At 40.9% G+C, this 14,420-nt stretch overlaps 1 protein-coding gene across 1 annotated transcript; it reads left to right on the top strand.

The window, feature by feature from the left end:
- The first annotated feature begins 1,315 nt into the window (after positions 1-1,315).
- Positions 1,316-13,162, top strand: LOC134877687 (neuronal pentraxin-2-like). The gene is made up of 5 exons (XM_063903280.1): positions 1,316-2,214; positions 3,981-4,227; positions 8,491-8,735; positions 11,406-11,585; positions 12,153-13,162. Exons 1-5 carry the CDS (start codon positions 1,765-1,767, stop codon positions 12,378-12,380), a joined length of 1,350 nt encoding a protein of 449 aa, XP_063759350.1. The 5' UTR covers positions 1,316-1,764; the 3' UTR covers positions 12,381-13,162.
- The last annotated feature ends 1,258 nt before the right edge of the window (positions 13,163-14,420 follow it).

The following is a 14,420-nucleotide window of genomic DNA, read 5'->3' on the forward strand; positions in this document are numbered from 1 at the left end:
CCTCCATACTGCCGATTGTGTAATTTCCACATAAAGAAAATACATTCGGTCATAATCTTTTTCAGCAACTGACTTGATCTACCTATTCAGCTTGGCCTTGGTGCCGTCCTGCATCATCAATCACTTTTCACAGCAAGTTTAATGTGTGTGAATAATAACTTTACTTTCACAACTTGAATCTGTTAAACAATCTGGCTTGAAGTCACATTCTTACAATTATGAAATCGTCTCCAGAGTCATGGGAAAGGTTTCACTAATGTCCCGAATCATGCTGTGTAGAAAATGAAAGTCCTTGTTATCATGCCCATGTCAGTGTGATGGCAAAAAAGAGCGAGTGCCAAAGGGAGCTCATTTTAATACAAGCCAAGCCATAAAAATTCCCCATTTGAACTGGGGATTTTAATTGGATTAACCAATCCTTTAAGTTTGACCTCAGACCAACATGTGAGCCCTGTTTCAAGAAAGAAAAAGATGGTTTGAAGTCAGTTATACTCTGAAGGGCATAGAGAGTGCAACAGTGCCCTGCAGCATAGAAGTTAAGTTATCAATCATTACTCAGGATATTATTTAGTTAAATCCAGTGGTGGAAGTAGAAGTCCTGCATTCGACATCTTGCTTGAGTTAAAGTACTGAAGAATTGGCTTTAAAAGATATTTAAAGAACCAAAAGTAAAATGAGTTGTTAATGGCTGCTTTCAGATTCATGCATATTCAATTTCTGGATTATGATCAATTGCAATAGTGTCTCTATAGCTGGTAAAAGTTGAGCTAATTTCTTTGTTTACTTCTGCTTGATATCTTTACATATCATTATATGTATGTGTTTTGTTTATTTATATTGGTTTTGGAAAATAATCTGAATCTGTGAGGTATTAAGAAATGTAAATTGTTAAATAATTGTACAGTTGAGTAAAATGGACAACAATAGCATTCAAATTGCAGTGGAGTAGTATTAAACAGTATACAATTAAAATACTCAGGTAAAGTGCAAGTACCTCAAATGTAAACTTCGGGTTGTTACATTTCCATCAGAAACAGATCCTGTACAGTGTTTAAGAGACTGCTACCAAGAACGGGCAACAACTGAAAAGCTTTTTGAAGAATAAGTCTTGATTCTTAAGATTCAGAGCTTTTGAACAGGTCATGAAGAGTCAATGAGTCCAGCACTTAGCATGACTTGTATCTGCTGGGCTTCAGTGATGACGTACCTGCAGTTGAGTAACCCGAGCGCACAGATGAGCGGAAGCGCCAGTGCGCACCTCCCCATAATAATCTGGTTGAGCAGCGTCGCTGTCTTTTCAGCACCACTCACTGACAACCCAACCAACCGAAGAGGCAAGACAGGCGAAACTCACTTCTCTGCAATATTCTGTGGATCTTTTCTTTTCTTTTTTTTTCTTTTTTTAACAAGATAACAAATCAATACAACTTTTTTCCAGCAAGGGAGCTGTCAAATCCTGATACCCGAGTTTCCACTGGCTGAAAGTAAGCATTCAGATTGTTTGGCGTATATTTTTAAAGCAGGAGCGTGTGGACCATGTGGTTAGTGGATGTATGATTTTATGATTTTTTTTTAACTGCGGATTTTGATTTTTTCCTTGGTTTCATTATAAACTGGGATTTAATATCGCACTTTGGAAGATTCGAAAAAGGGTCCGTAGCCACTTTCTGAAACAAGTTTATTATTAACTGGAGACTTCAAACGTAATAGAAATTAAGCAGCCTTGTTTTCATTTAATACGTGGAATTGGCCTTTCTAGCCGTAATGCTGACTTTCGTAGTTGGACTGTTGTACCTGGTCAGCGGACGCACGGTGCGAAGCCAGGGTGCTACAGGTAGCCGCTTCGTTTGCAACGCCATTCCCCCCGGCGCGGAGCCGGGCTGCGGGTATGATCCTACGGGGAACCGCGTGCAGAGCAGCAGCCCGATGGAGGACGAGCTGCGGAACACGATCATCGTGCTCCGAGAGACCATCCTGCAGCAGAAAGAGACCCTCGTGAGCCAGCAAGGGACCATCAGGGAGCTCAACTCCAAGCTGGCGCGCTGCGAGGCGGCAGCCGACGAGTCTCCGCAGGGAAGGTCCCGGGGTCAGGGCTCCAGGCGGAAGGAGTACAGCAAGAACACGATGGGGGACCTGCCCCGGGACCCCGGCGAGAGCATAGACCAACTGGGCAAGACCATGCAGAGTCTTAAAGGTCGGTTGGAGAACTTGGAGGTAAGATGGCACAGACATGCGTAAACGTGCCAAAATTAAAAAAATTAAGTTAATACTCAACAACCATTACGGCAGTATATCAGAGATTCACTTGCCTTGACAAGCCTTCCAGCCCTTTCAAGGTCCCTTATTGATAAAACAATACACGTCTCACAATACTCTGCACTGCAGGAGACCTTCCAGGGGTATAGTGAGATCAAAGGGTCACGCAGTAGCATGTCACACAAATGCATTTTTATCATTGAAACATCATACCAATTGCCAGACCCACTGCAAAATAGTAACCAAAATGAAATGAGCAACACAAATCTTGTCAAAGGTGTAATGATGCATGTGGTTCAGGGATTTTCAACGCAACCTTGAATAATTTATGAGCACTGTGCGTGTGTTCTATATAATGTTTTACTTGCAGTCATATGTGTAATTATTCACACTGCTGTTGAAATTAATTATTGCAGATTTCATCTGCAGCCAATACTTAGTGGTTTGAGCCTTCATATATGCCGGAGAGATTTATCTCCATTATGTTTTGTATTCATTCAGACCTCACTTCTGCTGAATTCATTCATTCCACAAGGCTCAGAGATCACAACAGATATTGAGGTCACCTATTGAAGTGCTTTACATACAGCAGAAGGTTTGTTTAAGCCATGGCTTTATCTCTTATGTCATATTAGCAGCACAGTGAATTTATTATTATCTGACAGCCCTGATAACAAAATGTAGTTTATTTAAATTCAAGGTTATATCTATACACAATATGCTGCATTGCTGATCCATCCATCTCTTATCCCCCTCTCCCTTTCTCCTTGATTGGAAGCCTTAATGCTCTGATCAAATCAAGGATATACTGCTGCTGTGTGGATACATAATATTGCATTTAATCGAATATCTATTGATCTGCATCTGCTTAACATAATGGTTATTGCAAGGCTGGTGTTGCTGATAGCATATGGCTCCCTGGAGCAAGACCTCTCTCTCTAATCAAATCCATCTACATATTTCAACAATTGCAAGTCCCTGCTTGCTTCAGCCTTTGGCGTCAGATTTTCAGGGTTTAACTCATTTGAGCTATTCAGATAGTTCCATTATGTCCGGAAATATCAATCAAACTTTGTAAATGGGTTCAAACGTGTGTACAATCCCCGGCAGCAGGGCAACATCAAATCAAGCATCAGAAACGATCATCTGAGAGTTTTTTGCTGCATGTTAATAGCCTCTACTCATAATCATGGGCCTGTACAGTGGTTGTTTCCCGCTCTTTAACAAACCTTCTGCGAACACGCCTGGTGTGAACTCTAGGTGACGTCATACATGGCGCCTACCTTTTCAGAGATTGGTGTTTGGCAGGTCACCAATCGAAGGCTGCCGTCGGGACACGCTGTCTTCATTTTGATATTACTTTATCCAAAACAATAGTAATGAAATGATATCGGGTAAATAAAATCTATTGCAAATCTAAATCCCTTTTGAGACTGAATGCTTGTTGGAGGGCACAGGACTAACTGGATTAACTGTCTGTCATTGTTCACTATCTATCTATCTATCTATCTATCTATCTATCTATCTATCTATCTATCTATCTATCTATCTATCTATCTATCTATCTATCTATCTATCTATCTATCTATCTATCTATCTATCTATCTATCTATCTATCTATCTATCTATCTATCTATCTATCTATCCCTCCATCAATCCCTCCATCAATCCCTCCATCATTGCTCCTGTCTGCTGTTGTTCCCTTCATTCCTTCGCACTCCCAGCAGCAGAGTTTGCGTCTTCCCAGCACTAATGTGTCAGCTGGAAGTGTCTCAGCCCTGACTCCGCTGCCACCGGAGCTCCGGGAGTTGCTTCGGCAGCGTCTGGGGGCGCTGGAGACCCAGCTCCTCCGGAAGGTGGCCGATCTGGAGGAGGAGAAGAGCCAGCTCTACAATGAAACAACGGCCCACCGCCAACGCACCGAGAGCGCTCTCAATTCCCTCATGGAGAGGATCACCGAGCTCGAGAAAAGTAAGTGATACAATGGGTGCTGCAAGTTGTTGGCCAGATTTCCTTTTTTTTTTGTCTGCCAGATTTAGCACTAATTAGTCAATCTCTGTGCACATTTCTGATGATGCTAGTAAAAAAAATCACAACACAAGTTTTTCTTCTCAGAGCCATTCTCAAAGCAGCTTCTGGTCTTGGAAAATAAGGCTTGGAAAGCAACACTGAATGGTTGATTAGTTTTAGAAATATTGGAGACATGCCCACACTCCAGGGTATCACTTTGACAGTAGATGTCAGAATAACACAGAACATCTTTGCCAAAAGGAAAATTATTTTAAAAGATTCTCTCCCCCTATCAATGGACATATCCTGTAGTCTCATGTCCCCTGAGATTCAGTCAATTCATTCAGTGGCAGTTTGACGATACAAGTTTTAACCAGATTTAATCACACATTTAAAGGAGGTGAGCAGAATAGCACAACAGTACCAACACCTGTAGAACATAATGAGTCCATACAAATAACGCTGCAATAAATACCTTTGGGAGCTTTATTAACTTCAATTTACATCAAAACAGTGCCAGAGAGGTGTTGATTCATTTGTACTGTGAAGTTTGAGGCTTTGTGGTGGTGTTTTGTTGTTTTATGCTAGAAATGTGAGATTTCTTTCCACGGAAGTTGGCCGTACAATTATATACATGCTCTGGTTATCTCCCTAGGCTTATTAGATTCAGTCACATTTAGACATGTATGCAAAAAGAAACCCACAGGCCCAGATGGCAATCTTGCTCTTCCCTTAAAGGTGCAATGTGTCCTAAAGCAGCAATCACTGCTGGGGCCATATAATGTAAGTCCTAGTCCACTCGTACATGGGATCAACATGCGATTTGGCCTTTCGTCCACACCCACAGTGTTTTAGGTCACTGAAAATGTACCTTTTATAGATCTCCTTATAGGATGACGTTGTTAGCCTCTAATTACAATGGACCTCTTACACGTACTACTTAATACTATATGATGAACAAATGCATCAGAATGAGGTCTCTGCTAAATTATCCAACACAACCATGCCACAAATCCCACAACCAATGTCATCATTTTAACTGGGACCCGTGTGTGTGGCTCAACCTTTCCTACTTGCCTTAACAAAGTGGATTTTTAAAAAACGAATAAGTGAATGTCAAAAACTTTAATTCTGGTCATATATACACATTGCACTTTGTTTATAGAGACCTCTGAAAAAGCTGTAACGAGCCCTGTTGTTCATCAATAAATGGATTCAATATCCCTGCCCTCTGGATAAAGAATCCATATATTATTCCAAGTTCAAAAAAAAACTGTAGTCCAACTGAGAGTAATGAAAACAGACCGGTGGTGCTGACTTTGATTTTTAAGAAATACTTTGAACATTTTTTGGTGTCTGTGAAGCAGAGATCAATGTAGCTCTATCACATAATATGCTTTTACCAGTATAACCCATTTGACTATAAAGCACTCTGAAGATCCAGCGACCTTTACAATCCTGTTATTTGTTGAAATTAGCTCTGCTTGTACTATAATATGCTTTAGCCTCCACTGCTAATCCCGAAACTGCAACAGATGTGTGTCCATCCTCGAATGATTAGATAGATAGATAGATAGATAGATAGATAGATAGATAGATAGATAGATAGATAGATAGATAGATAGATAGATAGATAGATAGACAGATAGATAGATTGATTTGGGAAATTTTTGATTAAGTGGTACTTTTCCATTTCGACTAATCAAATGCAGCAGCATGTCAGGGTCAACGATACTTTGAAGAAACCAGGTCAGTGAGCACAGGAGGCCATCAGTGATGTGTCAGCTAAGCCGTGTTTTTCTGACTTTATACAGAAAAGAATAACTGCAACCCAAGAACCCCGTTTTAAAATTCTCATATAAAACTGATGTCATCATCCTACTGCACACAGCTTTAAATCAATTAGCCTATTGTACTGAACAAGAAAGTTTTGTGCAATGGTCTGAGGCTATCCATCTCATTTGTAATGTGAGAAAAACAGAGGAGTTCATACGTCAGTTGGGGTCAGGTCCGCTCTGGAAGTATCTTGGCGTTCACTTGCGCAACTTGTGCTGGAAGGACCGTGTTGAAAGTTTGTGTTCTTATTTTAGGCAGGGATTATGATTCCTACACAGAGTCAGGGTGTATATGGTGGATCAGAGGATTGTTATTTTTTTTTATTAGGCTGTATTGAAGGCATATCAGGTAGGGGATGTCCGCATGGTACGACCATGGTGTAAAACTGCCAGTCCCTTCAGTCAATATATGAGCAGTCTGTTCTCGGGCAAGCACAGAAAGTAATATTCGATCAATCCCATGGTCTCCGTGCCGAGTATGAGCTTGTATCCTCTTGTAGACGATATAGAGTACCCCCAATGTAAACTAAGCCATATTAAAAACTCATATGGGCCTACTACTGAAAGAAATGTAAATAATGTTGGCTGAAGATGCAAGGGTTCTGCAATAGCCTAATGGTAGGGTCTGTAGGGTGGTGTAAGTTGTGGCCTAATGTTTTCTCTGGTTGTCTAAAATGTGCAATATGTGTGCTTCTTTGTTCTTAATGTAACATATCATATCATAACATAGCGCAATGTCTCCTTTGTGCAAATCCCCTGAACATTAATACGTGCGTTTAGTTTTTTACAACTCCCTATCTCCTGTTTTCTCCTCATTTATTTTCCATCTGTCTGTGTATCTGTTTCTTTTTATTACAAATGATCACCCATATTTACTCCAGTTCTTTTTCATAACATTTTTTCAGGGACATTCTGACCATTATAACTGTTTTATTCTTTCTGATACTGTCCAACAGATGCAAGATTTATAAGCTGTGATGCTTTTTGCCACAGCTGACCAAGTATATATAACCAAACTAAGGCACAAACATTGAAGTCTGAAAATAGTAATCATAGGAGGTTTTGTATTTTTAGCTTGCTAGCAGTCGGCTGGGCTCCTGGGATGGCAAAGTCTATCCGTCTATCAGTCATCTACCATTTTAGTCCAGGCGGAAGTATCTTCATAACTTTCAAAAAAGGATTGCTGTGACATTAGATACAGATATTCAGACCCTAGAGGATATATCCTGATGACTTTGGGGATTCCTTGTCTTTTCTGTTACACCACCATGAGGTTGACTTTTTTAAATTGAAATATCTCTTCTGTTGTGCAGATTTACAAAACATTTAGTACAAACGTTCAAAGTCCTCAAAGGAAAAACTATTATAACTTTTAAACCCTGAATTTTCCGAGTGTTATCATCAGGTCTAGATTCTCATCTGTTTCTTACTTATTACTTAATTACTTGAACAACTAAGACATTCCCATCATCCTCAGCTGCACTTTATTTTCATTACTAAATGTTAGCGTGCTGACACGCTCAACTAAGATGGTAAACATTATACACACAAATCATCAACATGCTATTCTTTTTATTATTATAATGACCAAGTTAGCATGCTGAAGTGAGCATTTAGCTGAAAGCACTGGTCAGGCACACACTGCAGCCTAACAGAGCCATGAAGGGTTGGTAGAATTTCCTACATATTAAAAAAAATACCGGATTTCTTACGGATGTAATTTTTACTTGGATATGTACTTTGCTCGCTGCCAATATGCTTCCTACATGTGATCCTCTTCCACATCTTTAATTCATTCTACCCCCCATTGGGTTTATTTCCAAGAAAATATATCAACTTCATACAGTATGAACTTCTAGGCGTCGGCCTAAATCAAAAAGGCTGATACATGCAAAGTAGATATCTACAGTTTTGCATGTACATTCTTGAAAAGACATGAAAAGCCAACTTACTTGCTGTATCATATTTGTTTTGTTGAATGAAAAAGCACAAATATCACTTTCATGAAGCTGTCAGCTGCCGACAGAGCAGTGACCTTGGCATTTCCAATTTATTCCAGCTAAAGCGGAGCTAAATTTCAAAGTTTCTGTTACGTTAATTTAATGTTTATTAACATAGATGCTGTTCTTTTGCCTTCTATAATAAGTAATACCACCCAAAAAAAATCTAAAGCGGTAGAGTTGGGAACCAAAAAGTGAATTAATGTTCTCCTGTTTAATTTAATTGTAATATCAGCAACGCCTCTTGACTGTAGCTGAAGTAACAACTTTAAACCAAGTGAACTGTCATCATCCTCAGACCCTGTTACATTCTGAGCATGATTATCAGAAAAGTCTTTTTTAGATTTGATTACGTCATAAACTCATATTCCGTCATTGTCCATCAACAGGTAATAATGCCTTCAAGTCACCTGAGGATTTTAAGGTGTCCCTCCCTCTTCGCACTAACTACCTGTATGGACGCATTAAGAAGAGCCTCCCGGAGATGTACGCCTTCACCGTGTGCATGTGGCTCAAGTCCAGTGCCAGTCCCGGCATAGGAACCCCGTTCTCCTACGGCGTGCCCGGCCAGGCCAACGAGATCGTCCTCATCGAGTGGGGGAACAACCCCATCGAGCTACTGGTTAATGATAAGGTAGGTCCCCAGCAAGAAACTGGTGAAGAGAGTTCTAAATTGTTTGTTGACATAGAGGATAGAAACGCTCACTCTGCCCTGATTCTCTGAAGAGGGAAGATGTATTCAGCAGCTCAGAATCATTCATTACTCGCCTGGCAGCACTGCTAGCTCTAATGATGGTAGTAAAAGTAGATCAGCGGCGGTGCTAATTAAATGCAAAGAACACATGAATATGCTCACGATGCTCTGCTCTGTGGTGCAAAACAAACGGAAACATGTACATATACTCCTGTATTGTGAGCACAACCATGATACAGCGGAGGGGAGATAAACTGACCATCTCTGAATATTTAATTTTGCACCTTATTATCATTTTATATCATTGACCCACTTTCTACCACCAAGAATAACAGTGATTTATTAAAGGAATTGGGCTACCATGAGTATTGATAGTTATATTTTGTAAAACTTCACTCAATTTACAGGATTTTAATTAGAATAACAGAAGAGTGAGAATCATACATGAATATTTTATGGCGTTTAGCCTTAAAATAAAATCATTGTAACTGTTATGTTAATGCTGTAAGAACCGATTTTCCTGCTGGAACGGTTGCTTTGAAGCAGTGTAATGTTGGATTTTGGATTAGATTTTTTTTTTGTGCCAAATGTACCCGCACTAGAGAGGATTTTTTTCCCCCACCCACTGTCTTGTTTACATTGGCCGTTATTGGCACAGGCAGGTCTTCTCACAGCTTTCCCTTCACCATGCATTATACATGTGTTCATGTCAGACAGATGAGAGAAGGGTGGTGGGAGAAAGTGATGAGAGTGGGAAAGAGGGTAGGAGATAGAAAAGCTGCAGAACATTGAAGGCGACACTGCTGAGGAGAGAGCGGGGGAAAGAGTGAGAGACTAAAAAAGACGTCAGGAAAAAGATAAGTATAATGCACAAAGAGAGCAAGATGAAGAAGACAAGACTAGTGAATATGATTACCTTATGTCTAGCAGCACATCCATGTGTTAAACTTGTTCACAGAGATAACAGGGTCCACTGGGATACATTGTTTACTCCTTTCATTCAGCTGCAGAGCGAAGCAGAAAGCTGCATCGACTGGATTAAAAAAGTGCAACGTTGTTTGAATTTAGTATTTTTTGGGCGCTCATAGAGAGTGGGAGCCTTTATTTTTATCAAGTAAAGTCTTCATCAGGAGAGTCAGTCCCTTTTGTTCAGGAATATTGTCGATTTCTCATGCGTTAGTAAAGTGGAGCATGCTTAACGCAACTTCATTTTCCAATTTAATGTGCCTGCCAGGAGCTTAATCTGTAATGGATTCAACCAGTCTTGTACAACGTTAAAACCAAATTATGTTGGCAAGTGTGCACGAGTAATCATCGGATGCTTATAAATCTCTTATCTGGAGGAAGGTTTTAAAAATGTCAGTAAAACCTCATGCAATTCTTTACAGGTTTTTGTTGGTTATTCCCGATTCTTCCAAATACCTTTCAAACTTCACGTGGCGGTAGTGTTTTCTTTCAAACCAGGCACATGATCTCTTTTTCAACACACCTTTTACACTCTTGGTTTGTGGCAGATACGGATGACCTTCTAAAAACATTTTAGTCTTATCTGCAGAACCTTATCTACAGCCTTTTGGAGCTGAAGAATAGACTATCCTTTGAACCAAAAGTAAGGTACACCATGGCCTTTCTCACAGCAGACATTTTGACATTTTACCGCAGGAGAAACACACCAACTAACACTTGCATTACTCTCAGGTATCAATTCCAGGACCCTGGTATTATTCATGTTTGCACGCAGAACAGAAATACAGTTGTGCTTTTACCTGCCATTACATAAAAACAAAAATGTATAATTCGAATGTAAAAAAGCCCTTAAAAAAAATCCTACAATGAAACTGTAAATTGTAAGCTTTTCTGTTCTGAAAATGAGGTGATATAATGAAGATGAGTGAGTCATTCATTCATAGTTTATGCCCTGTGGATATGGTGTAAGCTCTCTGTGTACAAAGCATCAAAGCTGTCATATTTTAGATGCTGCAGAATATTCAACAATTCTCTATTTTTCATTTTAAAATCTTCATGAAAACATCAGAGGTGCTCAGACTATTTCTACACTGACAGACTCTATAATAATACATTGTGTTCCCTGTAGTTCCAGTGGTGTTAAAATACCACCTGGCATCAGGTAATTTGATTGGAATTTAATATCATTTTATTTTTCAGTGTCTCATCCCATCTTCTCAGGTTTTTATGTGTGTAGTAATTTTGTTGGCTCATAAAAGATGTCTAATGAGTACTATAATAATGAGAACACACTCATAATCTCATGGGTTCTGTTGTATCCTCTGAGGACTATGATGTCATTAGTTGGTAAAACAACCAGTTGTTTGATCTGTGAACAAAAGTGCAAAAGCATAAGAGGACACGGTTTTGCTGTTAGCTACCCGACTGCTTTGAAGGATGCTCTATCCCTTGATGTCACCTGGGTAATCTAAATTTTCTATGTCCCTGGCTCATCTGGAGAATTCTCTGCACTGGGCTCTCTCTTTGAAGCCCTTACCCTCTTAATTGGCGTCCTTGTTTCCAACATGCTGCAATTAATCTCAAATCTCTCTTGCCTCTCCTTGCCCTCTTTCCTCTCACCCTTCACCCTAAACTCCTGTCCAGGTGGCCCAGCTCCCTTTATCTGTGAGTGACGGCCGCTGGCACCACATCTGCATCACCTGGACGACCAGAGACGGATTCTGGGAGGCTTATCAGGACGGCGAGCGTCTAGGCACTGGGGACAACCTGGCCCCCTGGCACCCAATTAAACCTGGAGGGGTGATCATCCTGGGCCAGGAGCAGGTGAGAGCATCACAGAAGCTTAGATTGAAAAGAACAGGTGTGTGCACATGCATGAGTGTGTGTGTGTGTCAGAGTGTGTGTTTTCCTTGCATCATTAGGATCCCTGGGTGTATTCCCCCCTGAGTTTAGAGCCGGAGGCGCAGAGCAGGGAGCCGGGGAGAGAAAGCAAGGAGGCTCTTCTCACGCTATCATGGCACTTTCAGTATTACCTCATTCAGCTTTCTCTGAACAGCACCTTTAAGCCCTTTAGCGCTCCAATAGCGGGTTATACTAGCGGTTAGCTCCATGACAGGATGTATGTACTTAGGAAATGTACAGTGATGTATGAGTAATATCATCAGAGAGCCATAGTGTGTAAGTGTCATCCACGCAAGGTTAGATTGCTTCATATTGCACGGCTGTGGAGATTGCACTTAGATGTTTCACAGTTAGGTTCCGCCAGAAATACTCAGAGTTGTTTGGCAGTTTGACGAAAATCAAACAGAATTGATTCATTTTAATTAAAGTCTGTTTACATTTCCCTCAGAAGTTAACTGACTAACTTTCATCTCCTGTTTCTCCATGAAGGACATAGTTGGAGGCCGTTTTGACGCCACCCAGGCCTTTGTGGGCGAGCTGAGCCAGTTCAACATGTGGGACCGAGTACTGCGGCCTATGGACATCGTGGGTCTGGCCAACTGCTCTGCGTACATGCCGGGCAACGTGGTTCCTTGGGTTGACGCTAATGTGGAAGTGTTTGGTGGGGGGAGTAAAGCTGCTCTGGAAATCTGTGAAGATCGTGCTTCTGATTCCTAGAGGATCGGATGTAAGGAAAATTAGCATCGCCGCTGGGATTGAAAAAAGCTAAGTATTCTGACTGTTTGTTCCTTCAGTCAAATCCCAAAGAAAGGGGCGCCAGTGCAACATTTTTACAAAGTTTTATCGTGTGAATGCACACTCTCAAAGACATTTGGGACCCACCTGTTGAAGTGTCCATTCAATTTGAACCCGAAGACATTGCGGGAGACTTCAAATTATTGTGCTCATCTGCAGAAGATATGCTGTTGCATCAGTCTGCTGTAATGATATGACCTACTGTCATTCTGTGCTTTCTCTTCAGTAGCTCAGCTTTTGTTTGATTCCTCTTTGAAAACAGCTCTTTTTGGTTGCAGTCCTTATATTGACAATACTGAACTGTGTCCGTGGTGAATGTGAGCTCAGGCTTTGATGTGCTGTGGAACACTATTCCTGAGTAACATGGTAGAGTACTACACGCTGTGAGCTTCCTGGCTGTTTGATGAAGCACCAATACCAGAAAGCGCAGTGAAATGAGATGGATGCTCCTGAGTTCAAAGTGGACAAGACCAACTCTCGCTGATGATTACTTTGAACCATGGCAGAATGTCTAAATATTATGCATGAGCCCCAGCACTGAAAAGAAGTGAGTGGAGAAGTGACAGTGCATGCTTTCTGTCAATACACAGTGCGTGTATGGTGTGTCCAAACAAGCCAATGTACCATGCTGACAGCATTATGTAAGTGTGTGTGTGTGTGTGTGTGTGTGTGTGTGTGTGTGTGTGTGTGTGTGTGTGTGTGTGTGTGTGTGTGTGTGTGTGTGTGTGTGTGTGTGTGTGTGTGTGTGTGTGTGTGTGTGTGTGTGTGTGTGTGTGTGTGTGTGTGTGTGTGTGTGTGTGTGTGTGTGTGTGTGTGTGTGTGTGTGTGTGTGTGTGTGTGTGTGTGTGTGTGTGCCTTGTCTTGCGTGTAAAAAGACCAGAGATTATGAGGGAGGACATTTTCATTCTTGTAAATCTATGCTTAATACCTCTCTGCCCCTTGAGCAGCTGCCATATCCCAAGCAGCTTTATGGGCGGGCTCTGCTCAGGCTAATAGCGATGTCGGACAGCTGCCCGGGACTGGCGTATCGACAGAGCTGTGGAAGCCGGCCGAGGGCAGTGAGGGCAGGGACTGGGCTTGACCTTCAAGGACAACCCTTAATTCCTCATCTGGGTAGTAATTATCTGTGCTGAATATGTATGGCGGTGAGCAGCTACTGGTCTGCTGGTGTTTCTCAAAGCTAAGTGCGTCATAATCAATAAAACTAACACATTAAGAAAATGTCAAAAAGAGCAGCACTGTGGACATAATAAATGTCTTGCCTCTCACTGAACAAAAAGACTAGTTTTAATGAAATGTATTTTTTAAAGAACATAGGAAATCAATGGATTTCAACACCGCTCGGTGAATACAATTGACACTTTTTGCAGCTTGATTTATGTTAACCCTTAATGTTGTGGTTGGCATTTGTTTCACTCAATTAATGATATCAATGCTGGTGCTGGGGCCCCTAAAGGAAAAGTTTAAAAGAGGAAACAAAGACATAAACTTTGGTTTTACCTCCAGAGCTTCTTTTTTTCCTCACTTAGTTGACAATAGTCCAACAGCCTCTATCCACGTTAGGAAAAATGCAGTTGAATATAGATCCGAAAATATGATGCAGTCAGTAACTGGACAGCGCAGAATGTTATAAAAGTGAGGTTCACTTGTTGGATGTGTCACCAACACATTGTGATTGTTCCTCTTTTGAGTGTCTTTGTTAACAATGTTTCGATGTAAAACCGAGGCGTCTTTCCTGTAAAAAGTGTATTTTTCTTGCTTTTTCTGCTCATGATTTTTGTCCATTAGCAGCTCATTATGTAAAAAAATTGCAGAAGTCCTTATAGAAATTCTCTGTTTATATGGTGAATGGCCTTTTTGTGAGAACCGTATGTGCTTTTCGCTTGTGGACAATTTAAAGTTTTTTGTCAGCTCAGTGGCAGCGCAGATAAGGAAGGACACAACAAAAAGAAAACTGTGTCT

Source organism: Eleginops maclovinus, chromosome 16, assembly GCF_036324505.1.
Source record: "Eleginops maclovinus isolate JMC-PN-2008 ecotype Puerto Natales chromosome 16, JC_Emac_rtc_rv5, whole genome shotgun sequence".
NCBI classification, from domain to species: Eukaryota; Metazoa; Chordata; class Actinopteri; order Perciformes; family Eleginopidae; genus Eleginops; species Eleginops maclovinus.

Coding starts and splice junctions, on each gene's coding strand:
- LOC134877687 (XM_063903280.1), top strand. CDS start 1,765: ATGCTGACTTTCGTAGTTGGACTGTTGTACCTGGTCAGCGGACGCACG. Junction 8,736..11,405: donor AGCTACTGGTTAATGATAAG/GTAGGTCCCCAG, acceptor ACTCCTGTCCAG/GTGGCCCAGCTCCCTTTATC. Junction 11,586..12,152: donor TCATCCTGGGCCAGGAGCAG/GTGAGAGCATCA, acceptor TTCTCCATGAAG/GACATAGTTGGAGGCCGTTT.